The sequence below is a fragment of the Artemia franciscana genome, chromosome 21 (genome assembly GCF_032884065.1).
Source record: "Artemia franciscana chromosome 21, ASM3288406v1, whole genome shotgun sequence".
NCBI classification, from domain to species: domain Eukaryota; kingdom Metazoa; phylum Arthropoda; class Branchiopoda; order Anostraca; family Artemiidae; genus Artemia; species Artemia franciscana.
In genome coordinates, this window is record NC_088883.1 from 14,760,799 (window position 1) to 14,779,285 (window position 18,487).

The 18,487-nt window shown below is 32.4% G+C and overlaps 1 protein-coding gene across 5 annotated transcripts in view; it reads right to left on the reverse strand.

Moving 5' to 3' along the window:
- The window catches only part of LOC136040985 (cyclin-dependent kinase 4-like), a 98,715-nt gene that overhangs the window by 38,476 nt on the left and 41,752 nt on the right, over positions 1-18,487 (reverse strand). For all 5 annotated transcript variants that reach the window (XM_065725466.1, XM_065725467.1, XM_065725469.1 and 2 more), the window contains 4 exons: positions 15,931-16,057; positions 11,043-11,208; positions 7,933-8,074; positions 2,791-2,958 (listed from right to left, as the gene is read on the reverse strand). In XM_065725466.1, the coding sequence (XP_065581538.1) occupies positions 2,791-2,958; positions 7,933-8,074; positions 11,043-11,208; positions 15,931-15,979 (525 nt within the window). In that variant the 5' untranslated portion in view covers positions 15,980-16,057. The remainder of the gene's footprint in view (positions 1-2,790; positions 2,959-7,932; positions 8,075-11,042; positions 11,209-15,930; positions 16,058-18,487) is intronic.

The following is an 18,487-nucleotide window of genomic DNA, read 5'->3' on the forward strand; positions in this document are numbered from 1 at the left end:
GGCCTTCACACACACTGGGACCACACAAAAAAATAGAATAAGATACTATAAATTTGTTTATCATATTTTTTGTGGATATATTTTCCTTTTATTAGTTGTGCCCACCATTTTTTTTTTTTTGACGACTTTCCTGTATAAATATTAAGCAGAAACCAATACACTGGAAATCGAAGGCTTTTTGATGACATGCAAATATTTTAAGAGATAAGCTATTTTTTATTGGGGAAGTAAAATAAATTATATTTCCATCTTCTAATGCTTAGATTCATTAAAAATAGCAATTCAAAATTTCTGCTACACCTTATACCGACAATTAATAATTAATATTTTTCATTTTCGCACCATCAAATTCAGATTATAACGAGGGGCAATTACACTTTGGTGCAAAATATTGAAAGAAGTGAAGGAAAGAATAATTTTAGAAAACAAAAGAACAATATGGTTTTTTTAAAACTGTTTTTCTCATTTTTATGATGACAATTTACGAAAGAACAAGAGAAATAAAATTTAATTTAAAAAATTGGTCAACATTAAGATTTTTGCTACATTCAGGCAGAGATTTAGAATCAAAATATACATTTTGTTGGAATTTACGTTGTTTAAATCGCACATGTGTATGTATGATGTGTATTTTATGTTATATAAGTCGTAAAAATGTATGTTAAATTTATAGGTTGCTGATGGGTTTCGAGGATACCATGTGTTCATTGAAACTAAATGTTGGTAGGACACATCCAAATTTAGATGATAAGCTTCAACAGCAAAAGAACAGTAGATTCCTCATAACAGGGTAAAAAGAAGACCAAAACACTTCCCCACTTAACAAAAAAAAAATAATAATGATGAATTGCGGCAGTTTTTCACAAAATTTTAGAGAAAGAAAGAAAATATGAATTTAAGAAGTCAACGAGTTTCTACTCGGGTAGTAAATACACAAACGGTTTTTTTTCTTTTTTTTTAAATACACAAACGCAGTTTGGAATGATGAATTGCGGCAGTTTTTCACAAAATTTTAGAGAAAGAAAGAAAATATGAATTTAAGGAGTCAACGAGTTTCTACTCGGGTAGTAAATACACAAACGCAGTTTTTTTTCTCCTTTTTTTTAAATACACAAACGCAGTTTGGAATGATGAATTGCGGCATTTTTTCACAAAATTTTAGAGAAAGAAAGAAAATATGAATTTAAGAAGTCAACGAGTTTCTACTCGGGTAGTAAATACAAAAACGCAGTTTTTTTTCTCTTTTTTTTTAAATACACAAACGCAGTTTGGAATGATGAATTGCGGCAGTTTTTCACAAAATTTTAGAGAAAGAAAGAAAATATGAATTTAAGAAGTCAACGAGTTTCTACTCGGGTAGTAAATACACAAACGCAGTTTTTTTTTTCTCTTTTTTTTTAAATACACAAACGCAGTTTGGAATGATGAATTGCGGCATTTTTTCACGAAATTTTAGAGAAAGAAAGAAAATATGAATTTAAGAAGTCAACGAGTTTCTACTCGGGTAGTAAATACACAAACGCAGTTTTTTTCTCTTTTTTTTAAATACACGAACGCAGTTTGGAATGATGAATTGCGGCAGTTTTTCACAAAATTTTAGAGAAAGAAAGAAAATATGAATTTAAGAAGTCAACGAGTTTCTACTCGGGTAGTAAATACACAAACGCAGTTTTTTCTTCGCAATTCGTGTCATCTAAAATTCTTTAGCCTGTTGTCTTTAGTCTATTGCTCCCTATTACCCATGTCAATTTGATATATTACATAACAACAATTCTGTTATTTTTTTTTTATAACAAAATCAAAGATCTAAAGCCGAACTGGCCAGCCATGACAAAAAAAATGGATATTAAGACCACAAAAGGGTCTATGGCCATTAAATGAAAGCGGGGAGAAAAAAAAATTCTTTTTGTATTTAAACAAAAAAAACTGTAATTGTATATTATGTATTTTATGTTACTCTATTTTAGTTTTTTATATATATATATATAATATATATATATATATATATATATATATATATATATATATATATATATATATATATATATATATATATATATATATATATATATATATATGTATATATGTATATATATATATATATATATATATATATATATATATATATATATATATATATATATATATATATATATATATATATATATTTATGCTGAAGACGCCTTGTTACATACAAAATATTCGCTGGATTTTTTTTATTTCTCTTCGCTTGCATTTACTGGCCATAGACTCGTTTGTCGTTTTATATTCATTTCTTTGTTTTTATAACAAAATCAAAGGCGAATTTAACTTGTTCTTTACATGAAAAAGCTTTTGCCACACACAGGAGTTTCTTCCAATTGGATGTTGTCGGTACTTCGTGATGGAGCAGTTTTGTTTGTTTCCAGTTTTTTTTTCTCTTTTTCTATTCTGCTTCGTATTTCTTATAATATGTTTTTTCTTCTCCCCTCCCCCTTTGTATTTTACTTACAGACCGAAAAAAATTCCTTGGATTTAAGTGAAAATATTTGCACTATGTCTCAATTTTATTTGCTGTCTTGACTAAAACTTTTCCATTTATTTAGACAAACTTAAGAAAGGAAATATTACAAAGGTAGCTTGAATATGGAAACAACAAAGAACTTTGCTTTAAAAATGTGTGATCGACGCATATCCGAGCCTTACCTATGTCAGGTTGTGCAGAAAAGAAAGCTTGGAGGTTATGCAATAAGTCTTCTAAAAAAAAGAGAAAAAAAGGGTAGGCCTACACCTAAATGACCTTGTACTCACCACCTGTGTAAGAACTGACTGCATGTCAAAAATCCTTGTGAGACCAAAATCTGCTATTTTCACATGTCCTTGATGGTCAATTAGGACATTCTGGGGCTTTAAATCACGATGAAACAGTCTATTTGTATGTAGGAAGTCAATACCATCTAGCAGCTGATACATAATGCTCTAAAAAACAGATAGCATCAGAAAAAAAGGATTAAAATTAGTCCGCAATTACCTACAGCCTGATTATTCTATATTCAAAAAAATGTTTTCTTGTCGCACTCAGTCCATAGAGTAAACCCATTTGTCAAGGTTGAAAGACGAACGGGAATGCTTCGTTCGGCTGTCAATAATTAAACCAGATCATGTAATTTTTGCAATGTTATAAGTAAAGAGCTCGAAAACAGGGATAAAAGAGAATTCAAAATGGTCATGACAAAAAAAACAACCAACGTCATCTAAAAAAAAAAAAATCAGAAAGCCACCTATATGCCAACTATATAGAAAAGATGCTTGTGTTTATTTTATTTGCCTCTTTATCTTTCTTTTGCTTTACATTATGCCGATAAAGAAATTCCACTATTGCAAGAAAGAGACAATAGATATGTTTACGTAGATTTTGATAACTAGCCAATGCTTTGAATGCCAATCCAAGGCCTAGCTACTCTACAATACAGGTAGAGGTAAGGAACAAAAATTCGTAACTTTCTTTCTTATGGGCTATGGGTATCATGAAACGGAGAAGAAAAGTGTAGCTTAGAAAAGTTCCTGTTTTTTCTCGATTTTTTTTTCTCGTCTACAAAATTATAAACAAGGAGAAGGTGACGACCTCACCGCCTTCTGCTGATGTCCTGCGAGTGACTAACCTTTCTTTTGAGGGAAAAATTTTCTTTGAACAAGCCAGTCTGAAGCAGGTAGATGGGGTTCTCGGGATGCGGAAATAGTGGTAGACATCAAAAATTCATTTTTATTTTTCGACAAAAATTTTGAGCTAGCCATTTTGTTCAGTATAGTAGAAATGTCCAGTCTCTATGCTTCTGCGGAACCCCCCCCCCCACTCAAAGCCCTTGAGGTAAGGCTTTTAATTATATAATGCACAGATTGTTTACATGTAGTATTTGTTATTGAGAAAAGGGTGCACCTTCGACCTAAGTTGTCCAAAAAGGATTTGGATATGAAGTTGAAACTTTCAGGAAATGTTGAGGGCAGTTTTGAACTAAATTAAATAAACTATTGACATCGAGGTAGTCAGAAGACCGTTTCTCAAGAACAGCTTAGTCTTAATGTATTTAGTTGTAACTGTCAGGGAATGATGAGCAGGATGATCAATTAACTAAAAGGTAGATAAAATAGTGGTAGAAATCAAAACGCTACCAAGGATGGTCCTTCTACAAAGGAGAGAAAAGATAGGCAAGCTTTATCTCGAAATTAATGGTCGATGGTAAATTAGTAGGAATCATTGAATCAGACTTGTGTACAACATAAAATCATCTATTTGAGACCATGAAATTTCAACTCTGATATCTTCTAAATATTTGGAGACAATAAGGCTTGGACATTACTCATGGCTTGACTCATGGGTGGGAGTGGAAATTTTTTTGAACCTTCTCTTCAGCACATTTACCAGAAGGGGTATTGAATATTCACCAGACTTGAAAGGGAGTAAGGGCTAAGATTTAATTTGTGTTTATTAGATGTAAGGATACGATCTGACCTCTGTGATCGAAGACTTTCTAATTTCTTATTTTAAGGATATCTGCAACAAAGGGTAGTCGGATCTCTAAAAACTTAATGAGGGGTACCAGATTATATCCTTCTTATGTCTTGTTTCAGGATCGTGCCAAGGACTAAGCCAACCATTGTCAGGGACACGAGTCCTTAAATTCCAGTTGCCAGGATATTCACCGGAAGGAGGTTTCAGATATCAGCCAAACTTGGTCAGACTTAACAATTGATGTCCTATTTAGGTTTTTTGAAACCAGAATGGAATGAGGGTCCCGAGATTCTCTTTATCAGCACACCTATCAGAAGGAAATATCTGATCCAAACAAAACTTTGTGGGAAGTGAACGGTTTACCCTCATTTGTACTTTCATAAGTTTTCACTTAAGCCAACCTGTTTCAGAAGGCAGGGGAAGGCAGAAGGGCAGGGGTTTCAAAATATATTAACATTAGGCAAATTACAAACGATCAGGAGGGATTTAGCCAAACCTGGTCAACAGTTGCAGCTACGATTTTGATGTCTATGCTTGACTTAACCTCTGACAGGGAAGGGCTGTATAGTTACCACTCCAATATGTCAGATCTTAATTAAATGTGATAGAAGTTACTAGACAAAATTTTAGTTACATCTTTAGGTGAAAGAAGAATCTGACCTCGAAGCGTTAGCTTATAGAGTCTCCTTTCCTAAATACAAGTGCCATGCGAGCTTTTAAGTCGCGTTTTATTTTTGGCTAAGATGTGTCTTCACATCCATGAGTAAGCCATTTTAGGGAAAGTTCACAGTTGCAGGAAATCAGTCGGGGTCAATCAAATTTTCTACTGGTATATTGTTTTATTTACATTTCATTTAAATCCCCCGATATTTTACTTCACTTATGTAATTTTCAATTTTGCTATTTGTATATTGGGATGGCTAAATGGAAAAACCAACAAAACCACTTAAAGGAGCAGTAACACCTCTTAAAAGTGCTTGTTTATAATGTCTTTAGGCTATCATTTGAGGCGGTAACGTAGATTTTATATATTCTTTCTAAATTTCTTTTGTTTGTAATATGTTTACGTATATTTAGCCTTTCCTATTATACAATTATGTATATTTGGCATTTTTTGCACGAGGCGTGATGTATATTCAAAATCAAAAGTCAAACAAGCCTACACTCAAATTTCTGATACTACTACTTCAGTACCGATCACCCAGAAGACCAAAAGAAACAGAAAACAACAAAAGAATATTTATGTGGTCAGCCTGATGGCAAAGTAAAATCCATACACAATGAGTTGTTTTTACACCTAGTGCTGTAGTATACTAACATGCTGAGGGCCTCAAACGTATCTTGGTTTTATTTTTCTTTGTTTGTTTTTTTTTTTTTGTCTTATACATGTCCTAAACAAAAGCCATATCTCATTTAGAAGTGATACCAGACTGCTAGTAAGAAAACATAGCTTCATTAAAATTCTCATTGCCAGAAGTTCGAGTTTCTTGATAAATACGTATTATACTTAGGAAGGCAGTCGAGAGCTCAATCGATCTTACTATTTAATACAAAAAAAAAACTTGGCTCGATTTAAAACCGGCTTAAGATTTTACATACGACACTCTTGATGAGAAAAGTGGTGTTCAGAGACAGTGGAGAACAGATGACAGAGGTTAAGTATGGTTCTAAAGCGTGGGCACTCCCGAAAACGGAAGATTTACAAGATGTTTTCCTGAGAAATTGGCTACGGACTGTTTTCGGCACCCGACTGACTGACCATATCCCAAACAGTAGGCTTATCCCAAACAGTACAGTTCTGTCAATATTCTATAGATTTTTATGACAATAAATAACGACTACAGTGATTCTGAGTAGCATTTTTATAATCCAGTAAAACTAGCACGTTTTGCTTTTCCAGAAAAAATAAGGACAATTGATAATACACAAAAATTTGATTATACAAATAAAAACACGCAAAAGAATTTAAAATCAATTGTTCTTCCTCACTAAAGATTTTTACCTTTATTATTCCTGTCTTCCGACAAGTTTTGCCTTAAGTTATTATCAATAAATGCTTAAATAAATAAGAATTGTAATGAATTACGTCAATCAAAGCTTTTACTTCAATAAGTACTTGTATACTGTTAGTAGTACACAGTATAACCACTTTAATGTTAACGACTACAAATAAAAGCTTCTTGCTTTTTAGAATAATTTTAAAGGCTGCTGTAGAAATCAGACCTTAGGAGCCCCGACAGTGAAAAATTAACGTATGCATTTTTTTTTTTTTTTTTTTTTTTTTGAGAATGGACGGCAACTCAAAGTTCAAGCATTCAAGACATGAAGTTTTCCCAGGATAACAATTCTAGACCTATAATACTTATGTATAAAATCTAAGACACCTGTATTAAATTTATATCATTATGAGAAAAAACACAACATAAAGAGCAAAACTTTTGGGACCAGGCGACCCATTTTTTTTCTGCAATCTAACAAATCGAAAATTCTTTATTTGACAATTTGGTGAAGGTTAGCCATATTGTTGACTAACCATTCATGTACTTGATTTTCTTGTAAATTGTAACGAAGTTCACCTTCTCATTTTTGACAACATTTCACTGGTGACAACGTCATTTCCAAGTGAGGAAGAAAACAAAACCGAAATTGCAATGTTGTCTACTTTTCAGTATAGGCTGAAACAATTAACTTTTTCAATTTTTTGGAATATACGCAATATAATATCATGGTTGTTACATGCACAAATAGCATGTTGGAAAACACGAACGTCTCAGGTGAAGGGAAGAGAAATTGTAAATAGTCTTCCTGTTAGTTACGAAGACAAATTATGCGCCAAGAAATCCACTCATAAATACGTGAATATGAAGAAGTAGACAATCGCCATTGAATTTGAAACAATGCACACAAATGTTTACTGAATAAAAAAGGTGTTCCTTTTGTTCTGTGTCTTCTTGACAGAATTAGCGAATTCGTAAGATTTTTTTCTCTTTTTAGATTTTAACATTCAAGATGACAAGAAAAACTTTTTACAAAAGTCGAATTTGTCCACATACATGCATTGGTTGTGTTTTTTTATTATTATTATTCTGTTTATTCTTATCGAAAATTTATAACATGAAAAGACAGATCAAACATCCAAAAAACATAACAAAGAAATCAGGTAAAGTGAATAAAAAGATAAAATAAGCTCCAAAACAAACAAACAAAACTGTTGCAAAAGAATTTGGGCCTGTTTCGAGACCAACTATTCTTTTATTCTCTTTTTAATAGCCTGAGAGATAGGCAATTCATAGTATGCAATTTTTTATTCTGAACTACTGGTGTATTTTTATGCCAAGGTGGTAAGTATAGTATTTTTTTTTTTCGAAATAGAAAAAAAGAAAACAGATTTTTGAGTGTTTTACAATTTATAAAAAGGCTTAAATTCAATTCAAATACTATACCTTAACCTTCGTGATTGGAAGACCAGGAGGTGGGCATTTTTCCATGTAGACAGCCAAGTCTTGCTCGACATACTCAAAAACCAGGTATAATAAAGAGACGCGCTCTGATTGTATCTTTTGCCCATGGCAGACGTCCAGAAGTCTAGTAGAATAGTAAATTAAAAGAAATAATTCGGTGATATAAATTAATCTGCCAAACAGAACCCTATTTTCAGTAGGTTTTCTACACTCAGTTTTGTGTCAAAAAGAAATAGTTTACTTTAATTTACCTTTCGAAAAGTTGGAGAGCTTGGTATTAAAATGAATCATGTTCTAGAAAAGATGACTTTCGAGATATGGTTCTTTAAAAAGAGTCACTAAAGTTAATCTCCTTTTGTAGGATCAATAATTAACCATAAGACCAATCTCTACGATAGACAGTCCGATAAAATTTGAAAGCAAAATAAATCAATTTTGGCTAATTGTGACTTTGAAAGGAAATCAGGCACTTTTAAAGACCTTAAAACCTGCATAACTGCTCTACAGCAATTGCTCTGTAGCAAATGGGACTACTTTTTCACAACAGTCCCAGAATCCTCACTCTAACAAGTACAGCTAGGACTCTCAAACCTCAGATGAATTTGTCGACCCTATATCCAAGGGCCGTCCTCGGCAAAACACAAGTGAAAACATAAAAAAAATTAAATTAAAATAGGACCTTTAAAAATAAAAATTATTTTTTAAACAGTTCCATAATCCTCGCTTCACCAAAGTTGAACCATTCCTGGTTGAACTTTGTTGAAATTAGGATTCCTGGACTGTTAAAAAAAATAGTTTTAAAGGTCGTATTTTAATAAAATTGTATATATCCATTTGTGTTTTGCTGGGGACGGCCCTTGGATATAGGTTTGGATATAGGTTTGAAAGTCTTACAACAACAAAAAAAAACTCTATTGTTCTGCTTGTTGTTTGTGTTTAAAATTTGAAAGGAAAAAAAAACGTGGATTTGGTTAATTGTGGCTTTGGATGGAAAATCGGGCATATTTAAAGATTTTAAACAATTGCTAAAACCCCTCAATCCTTGCACATATTATAAATTAGTTCATTAATGCATTAAATATATGGAGGCTCAGGTCTATTGAGGTATCAGTAATCTAAAATGTAGAAAAAATGGATACCACTAGATCCTTCAGCTATCAAAGGAACTCTTCTGCAAACATTTTCTAATGCTTTTCATTAGTACTATGAATAGAGAGTGAGCTTCTACGGGTAATTTTCACACCTCTTATTGATCATTAATTTAGAGTAAGATCTCAAACAATTTATGAACTCATCCCAATTTCCTCATATGAGTTCCATGAATGGCAAAAGATAAGTTGCAATTACTTGGTGACAAAATAAAATTTAATTTGTCCCTAAACCACTTTATGGAAGCTTCGTATTAACAAAGAACCTGCTCAATAGCTTACCAAAACCACTTACAACAGTCTATACCCTTTGTAAGCCAAAAATAGACAAAAATCATTAGCGATCACGAATAAGGAATTTTATTACCAAAAATTGATCAATATTAATCATCATTGTAACGTGAAACGTATCTACAGATTTGATATTGTACTAAATGTTAGAAATGAAAGAGGAAACTAGACCTAACAAACATCTTACAAAATCCCTAAAAATTAGTTTAGCGAAAAAACCTTGTCCAATTCTATGAAATTGAAGCTTCATCTATCAAATTTACAGGTTAACCCCCTCCCCCCGACTCTCAAAAACCTACCCAAAAGACACCGTAGAAAATCCTCAAAATATTAATTTAAGAAAAAACGTCGTCGAAACCTATGAATTTAAAGCTTCACCTATAAAAATGTCAAGGTTCATTGTTTAAGGTTTATTTCGTGAATTATGAGCATTCTGTTCATAGTCTCTCCTTTTTTAATCTAAATTGTGTTTTGTATTTTTGTCACAAGAACAAATTTTTAATTGTTTTTTTTTTGTTTTATTTCCTTGTGATCCTGTGAGTTTTATTTGTTTTTCACATTTTTTCAACATTTTTTACAACCTCTTTGATATCTCGAAAAATCTTTTTTCTGACAAGCCACCTTATATTTTCTTGTTTTTTTTGTGTCTTTATTGACTCGAAGGTACGAATTCAGCGCATCTGGGCTTGTGATAAACATTTTTCAGAAATGAATTGTATCTTATCCCTCCTCAGACAAAATGAACCCAAATCTTGTGAGAGTGCAGAGAGAGAGAGAGAGACAGAGAGAGAGAGAGAGAGAGAGAGAGAGAGAGAGAGAGAGAGAGAGAGAGAGAGAGAGAGAGAGAGAGAAAGATGTTAGAAAGAGAGGGAGGGAGAGAAAGAAAAAAGAAAGAGGAATAAAGAAAAAATAATAGAAGAGAGAGAGAGAATGACCGAGAGACAGAGAAGGAGACACAAAATATGATAAAATATATAAGTATACACCCTTTCCCTGCGTATTCCAATCATAATCAAGTTCTTGTAATAGTCCAAAATGGCCTAACTGTTAGAGATTTTCAGCGAAAGTGTATCCTAGAATGCAAGAATCTCCAACATAGCCTCTCTTTCATTTTAGGTGCTAATTCTTTAGATTTTTTCCTTGTTAAGTTTAAACAGGTTACTTTTTAGTCTTCGTCGAATTTTTAGTACTATATGTGTTTTTAAATTTTCAAATTTTTCAGGATGGTTTGTCTTAATAGTTTTAAAGAGCTTTAGATCTATAACATCTTTGTTTTTTTTTTACTCTCGACTTTTTTTTTATTTTGTTTCTTTTTGCTCGTTTGATTTTTAATTTTTAGGCATAATAATTATTGAAAAGCACTTAAGTTTCACAGCACTACTGCTTGTGACAATTTTTCTGAAGTAGATTCTATTATTTTCATCTTATTCTAACTTAAAAAAAGCATGCATGATTGAAAAATAAAACTATAAAAAAACAAGATTGAAACTATCAAACCCTACGCGCCAGAAAAGGCACTGGAGGATCTTTATCTTTGTCCTTTAATCCTTTTTAATTCTCTCCGTCTCATTCTAATTGAAGGAAAGAGTGCAAGATTAAAACTATCAAAAATAAAACAAGGTAATAAAAAAGAATAAAAGTAAAACTGATTACTTAACAACATGTGGATGATCAAAATTTGAAAGGTACTTAAGTAAAGCCACTTCTCTAAGCGTAGACATAGGAACACCTTCTTCTCCTTGAGGGATTTTAATCTTCTTCAGCGCTACTAGTTCTCCCTTCACTTTATCCCTTGCCTTATATACAGTGCCATAGGACCCTAGATAAAAAAAAAAACTTCAATAAAATATAGTCTGCAAAATGTCAAATACACAATTCCACAAAATGTTTGATTTTACAGGTGGTTCGGCAAACAAGATGACATAATGAAAATTGGAATTAACTCTCGGTTGGCACAGAAAAAAAATGCTGCGATGAACAATATTCGTCAATAGCATAAATGAGCAATTTCTATTGCCGTTTTATTCACACAGGATTTCAAATTACCAGCCTTTAGTGGCAAAATAAATTCTAAGTTGAAAGAGCGTGGTTGAAATAGATCAGGAGGATGTTTTACTCCCATGCTTTCAGAACCATAACTAGAATTGTTTTTGTCTGTTTTTTTTTTTTTTTTGTAAATAATTTTACTGATTTGGACAGCTTCTCATTCACATAATTTTAAATACTAGTTACGTCTTCCATTGCTGTTACTGTTGTATTAAAAGATGGCCAGAAAAATCCCTCAGTTGCCCAAGATCACTTGAATGTTTTCATTTTGATAAATTGCTTGACAAAGCAATTAAAACCATAAAAACGGCAATAAGTTAATTTCTGTCCTATGTAAACCTCGGTGGGAACTTAAGATAACCAATAATTTTCATTGTACTGCTTTTTTTGCATTAAAATAATACCAGTTTTGCAGAAGGTTGCAGATACTACTAAGATAGAATATATTCTTCCATGCTTTACAACTAGAAACAAATTCTACAAACTTCCAATGAGTTTTTAAATGTATATCTCTCAAGGAGCGTATTCTTCTTATTTTATAGTAACAGTAACTTCTATTTAATAGGTCTAAATTCACATATATAAGAAACGAAGACAAGGCATCTGATCGGCTACAACAACTTGTAATGGTACATTACATTATAAGTCATTTGTAGTGTGCCATCTTCTGTCAAAATAAGATTTATAGCCCGTCCTTTCAAGCTAAGCGCATTCCATCGATTGGTTCAATCTGTTTTCTTATTTCTGTTTCTTAATTCAGCAATACCTTTTTTGGTATATTCACTAATAAATAATCGAAAAAACAAAAATACACTCCTTCTTAGAGTTTGAATATAGCTTTTTGAGTATCTCAATAAACAAAAAAAAATATGTATATCTTCGTGAATTGGCACCCTTATTACTTCGCCATGAATAAATTCAAACTTCCACTGCAGCTAATGGTCCTAGAAATTTTAAACAGATTATCAACCGAAACCCTTAGACCCTTCCCCTCAGCCCCTTCATCTCAAGTCTTTCGGTCGACATTGCTACGTCAACAGGAATAGGTTCTAGTCCAATAGGAGCTCGTAGTGCCAAAAACTTTAAAGTGGTTTTCGACCAAAATGTTTGAACCATTACCCTCCCTCAAATAATGATTTAAGGATTTCAACCTATCCCGCCTCCAACACCCCTTGAAAGTTCCGAATTGATCCCCAAAGCTGCTCACACGACAATGCAGGTAGAAAAATGGACCGACCCACCCGCTATTCCCCGCCCCAAAATTTCAAATTTTAAGGCTAACTCGGTCTCCCTGAAAGTTTCATCTAAATACCCAAGTCATTCCCGGAATATTACAGAACATTATTTTGATAACCGGGTCTTACATAGTTACTTTTGTATATAGCGTCTTTTGATTTACCTCACTACTTAGACGTGAATATATTCTAATTCTTACATGGGTTTGTAGTAAAAATACTTTTGGGTGAATAGAAGACATGATGTCTTTGACCGCTTCCCCCAGCAAAAAAATTGAACCCCCTGGCCCTCCTTTTCGCCTTACTTGAAAGTTTCATTTGCATCATCCAGCTATTCCATATACATCGCATATATACTATTTTAATGGCCTAGATATAACCAGTGTCTTTAGATTTGCCTCTACCTCCTCCCACAAGTCAAACTTTGAGGTCCACTTGACCCTTTAACACCTCCTGAAAGTTTCAACTTGATTTCCCAAGCTATTCATTAGCTTATTCCGAACAATCTAGTTTGGTAACCTGGTTACACATTACGGTTTTCAATTTACATCTATAATCTAACTTATCATGGATAGACTCCAGCCCCAAAGGGGCTTAAAATACAGAACCTTTGAAGCACACTTGATACAATATATTTTATCCCTTCTCTGTCCCCAGCCAAAGTAAGTTTTGAGGTCCACTCCCCCCCCCCAAAAAAAAAAACTTCTTGAAAATTTCAAGTTTATCCCCAAAGTCATTCCGAAGGTAAGGCAAGTGCACTATTTTGAAAATGTGACAACAAATAGTGTCTTTTGATTTACTTCACTGCTAAATTGAGAATAGATTCTTAGTTTCATGGCAGCTTATAGTGCCAAAATGGTCAGCTTGACCAGTGATAAATATATATATATATATATATATATATATATATATATATATATATATATATATATATATATATATATATATATATATATATATATATATATATATATATATATATATATATATATATATATGAATAAGGAATTTTTGAGAGCCTTGACTTAAAAATTTCTCAGAACTCCTATCTAATACTTAAGAGCAGAACAAATCAAACATGACCGCCTGTTATATTAAAACTTACAACAGGTGACTTAAACAATTTAGGGTCATTGTCCCTTGGGTTGTGGAGGGACGGTGTCGACAACAGAGGCCTACTTATTAGACTTTTCAACAATTCTAAAAAAATGGCCATCTCAAAATTATGATCTAAATTCTTGAGGATTACGGGTGGTAGCGAAAAAAGGTATGGGATGAGGATAGTTGCCCTGCCATTATTTTTGGTCCTTAACAAGGGCACTAGAGATTTAAATGCCAATCGAACGACAAATTTCTGCAACCACCCTTTCTATACGATGTGGCTGGGGAATTAAAAGAATTTTGGCCTCATTATTCCCTCCCTCCTTTCGGTGGGAGCCAGCATTTTTTCGATTTCCTCTCTACATTGTGGTCCCCTTATCTTAGCCCAAGGAATAAGGATACAATTTTCAAGCTGATAGAAAAAAATTGCCCTATTTTTGGCATCATTTCTTGGAAAGACTATTTCCTAAAACGATCTTCTTTTGTACATAAGATCCCATTTCACCCAAGGACTTACATCAGTAAGCTAAAAACTGATATAGGACAGAAAGAATTTGTTAGCCCCCATCCCCCAGCATGCCCCCTTTGTTATATTGCAGCACATATCTGTAAAAGATTGGCTATTTGCAAAATTGTAACCCCTGTCTCAGGCACTGAGGGGATCTTTCAATCCACGGAGGCATATATATTTGACATTTGGACTGTTTTGGACAAATTGACTGCCTGAAAATGTTAACCAGATCTCCTTAGGATTAGGGGGTGAGTAAAACACAGGAGAGGGGACTGGTTGTGATCTTATTGCTTTCGAATATTGAAAAGGTGTTCGAACTTTCAGTTTTCAATCGAACAAACCGCCTTCCCAGCTTTTATGACCGCACCATCCATAGAAAGTGACCATCGAAAACAAAATACAAATGAATAATACGTAGAAGACACAGGGATCTTTACTTAGGCAGTACCATCTTTGATGAGGTTCAGGGCAGAAATAGTATATTGGAGAAACATCAATTCTTTTCTTTATCAAGTCTACGTAACGTAGCGTCTATGATCAGGACAACAAGGAAGATCCCTTGGGTAACCATTGAACATGCTGAAATTTAATTAATCCTTTTACGTATGATTAATTAAAAAAAAAAACTTCTAAGAATAAACTTTTCGAAGAAAAGTAAAGTTCACATTAAACTTAAGATCAGAAGAAATAGAAACTATAATAATTCAAATTCAAAAAGACCAGAGATTAACATTAAAGAATAAACGAAACCCAAGACGAACGGAAATTAAACAGTCATAGCAACAACAAAAATGCAAAAGGCACGCAACAACAGCTAAGGAAGGAGGCGGTACCCAAACTCCTGTTTGTAGTGATTTATGTTCATTTTAAGCTTGATTTGCATATTCAATTTAAGTTTTACTCGTTTTAAGATTTATTTATTCATTTATATTAGTACCTGTTGTATATTTGTTTGCTATGATTGTTTATTTAATTTATGTTCGTTTAGGTTTCATTTATTCTTTAATAGCAAAAGATCTTTTTTCGTTTTAAGGCTGATTTGCATATTCAATTTGAGCTTTACTCGTTTTAAGATTTTTTATTCATTTATATTAGTGCCTGTTGCATGTTTTTTTGCTCTGACTGTTTAATTTCTGTTTTTTTATGTTTCATTTGTTCTTTAATAGTAATTCCTGGTCGTTTTGAGTTTCAATTATTGTAGGTTTTTGTTTCTTCTGCTCTTAAATTTAATACGGCCTTTACTCTTCTTTGAAAAACTTCTTGTCTGGAAAAAAGATTTTTAATTTATTTTTGTTCGTTTTTGATTGCCAAAATATTTTTTTAGTTTTTTAAAAATTCCCTATTCCAAATATTTTGTTATATAATAGATATATTTTGTTATATACGTTATATATTTAGATTATATATATTAGATTTTAAAATGCATGATAGTATTTCAGTAATTTAGATCTGGATTAGAATATCACTTTTTTTGGGGGGGGAGGGAGGAGGGTCATCTCCCATAAGTTTTGGAATAAAATATCATTACTAAGTTTTTTTGGGGTGGGGTTAGGAGGCTAAAACTAGAATGGATAGCAATTAACATTTGTTGGGTAAAAACAAGAAAACAAACATAAAACACAATTAAATGAAAAGGGAATTAACTTGCCATTGCCAATAATAGAAGATTCTTCATATCTTCCGACATCTGAGGCCATGTTTAGATTTAAATGCTTCCTTTAATATCAACTATAACACTAAAGTGAGGGGACCTCCAAAAGCAAACACTTGTATTCCTGAAAATAAATTCAATTTCTAAAAACTACAGAAAATGAACAAAACCTCTAAAAGCATTTCAATATGTGATCAATATAGACTAATTTTATCTTAACTTTTTCCATGCTAATTTTGTAAAATAGATTTCTGATTTTTCGAAAAAAATAAGGGCTTATAGGCACGTACTTTCCCCACAATCTTACAATATTTTGTACCACTTTCATATAAAAATGTTTCATCTCTGTTCAGCGAATATGTACCCCAGCAAATCATCCATATGACACTTTTTTCAGAAGCGCATAGGCAGGTTTTCCAGGAGGATGATAATTCAGTTTATTTGGAGTAGGTCTAAATTTCCAAGTTTCCAAACTTGGATACGAGACTGGACGGTTTATTGAATAATTTTGGAAATGTAACTTTGAATAATTATTTTCAAAAGGCTATCAGAAGCTCTGACAGAGCCTAATTTGCCTTATACATCAACATCAAAAACTTAAGCATTAACAAAAAGAACATTAATATTAACCACAGTACAAACTATTAAACATTGACGAGATTCCATCAATATAAGAGACAAAATAAAATAAGAATGAACTATCTGAATATAAGTACAAATATACAACAAAATAACATACAAGAAGTATAGAAAAAAACAAGGTAAAAAAACAAATAAAATATAGAGCTCAAAACGCTAAAAAAACGCTAGCTTAAATTGCATAAAAAAGAAACCAAAATAAAAGAGACTCGATAAAAACAAGTGGCATTACAAAGAGTGACAATAAATGAATCTAAAATAGAAAAAAAGAATTCAAGTTTATTTCAGAAAAAATTTAAGAGTTGTTAAGGTTGTCAAAGACAACAGGACTGAGCTCCTTAGAAGTAATCTACTATGAAAAACTAGGTAACCAAAAGTTGTCAAAAACCTTTTGGCAATCCAGGTGAAACCATGCTAAAGCAGGACATCCCCGAAATGGTTGAGAAGAGATCGTAAGAAAAGATCAAAAGAAATTAGGCACGTCATACAAGGGAGTCAAAAGTAAAGTCCGAAAAATTTTTAGCAGAAGAGAAATTGACTCAAGGTGACTTAGCAAAGCAAAGATTTGTTAGTAGTAGCAGCAGCAGCATCATATCTAAACTTTTCTGGGAAGATGTGTCTTTTTCATTAAACTAGCAGAACAATGGCTGCCTAAGTCTGGTAGCGAGAAAGTTATATACAGGGGGAAAGTTTTACTAAAAATTTGGAGTCGATGCATAAAAAATAAGATTTTGCTCTCAAATTATCTTTTTATATTAATCTAAGGACAGCTTACTTATAGATGAAGAAATAATTACAAGAAGGTAATAAAAATATAAAATGACAAAAGATAAAGAAGATAGAACACAAATAAAGCTAAAATACTTGATTGTTTTTACTACGGAAGGATAAATAGCTAAATGATAGAGAGAGAAAGGATAAAGGCTAATGATAAAATTCTGTCTTAAAAAAAAAAAAAAAAAAAAAAAAAAAAAAAAAAAAAAAAAAAAAACTGCGCTTAGTGTATGGTACTCAGAAAAGAAGGAATTTTTGACATTTAAATCACTAAGAAACATGTAACTAAATTCAATCATAAAAGAATTACTTTAAAAAGTCCTAAAACATGCTTCTACTTGTATATTGTCCTCGTGTTTCTTAAACATTCAGCTTAAAATAATTAGCATAATTTTACAAAGTAATATGAAAATTGTGTGAGGTTCAAGTGACATCCATAAAAAAAAGGCGATTCTAGCCATGAGATTTTGCCAACTTGATTATTGAATCCCAGCAGTAGATGAATAAAATTTTCAATATTCTTGACTAGGACTGAGATACATTAACTGCAAGATGGTTACTTCTAGGCTTGGTTAAGCCACGATCTAGCATATCCTCTAAATTTACTAAGGACTGAAGACTAAGAAATATTAAGTACAAGATGGTTGCTTCTAAGCTTAGTTGAGTCACTATCTAGCAAATTTTCAATCAATCTTCGCCATAAAAACCCGATAGGGTAAAGTGTGCTTTCATAAACACATGCTGAAAACTTCTCACTGGAATTAGACATGATTTAAAGTTTACTACTAATGAAAGTATGGTCTAACATCTGCCATTGGTTGTACAGATCAAAACGCAGCTTTTTTATAAATAAAACTGTTGAGTCTATCAAACAGTTTGTGGCAACAAACTGTAAGGAGCGACTTGGCTCAATAGTAACCAAAACTCTAAAATCTGGAATTTTAAGATACATAAAAAAAAATGGTTTATTATGCTCTATCCAAATACATAAGATTTATTAAGTTTTGAGTTACCCATCAATAGCCACTAGCCTGGTAAAATTTGCTTGATTTTCAAAATATGGGAGAAACCCCCCCCCCATCAAAAAAATTCAAGGAATCCCAATGAAAGTCACAACATCCGATTCAGCATATCAGAGAAC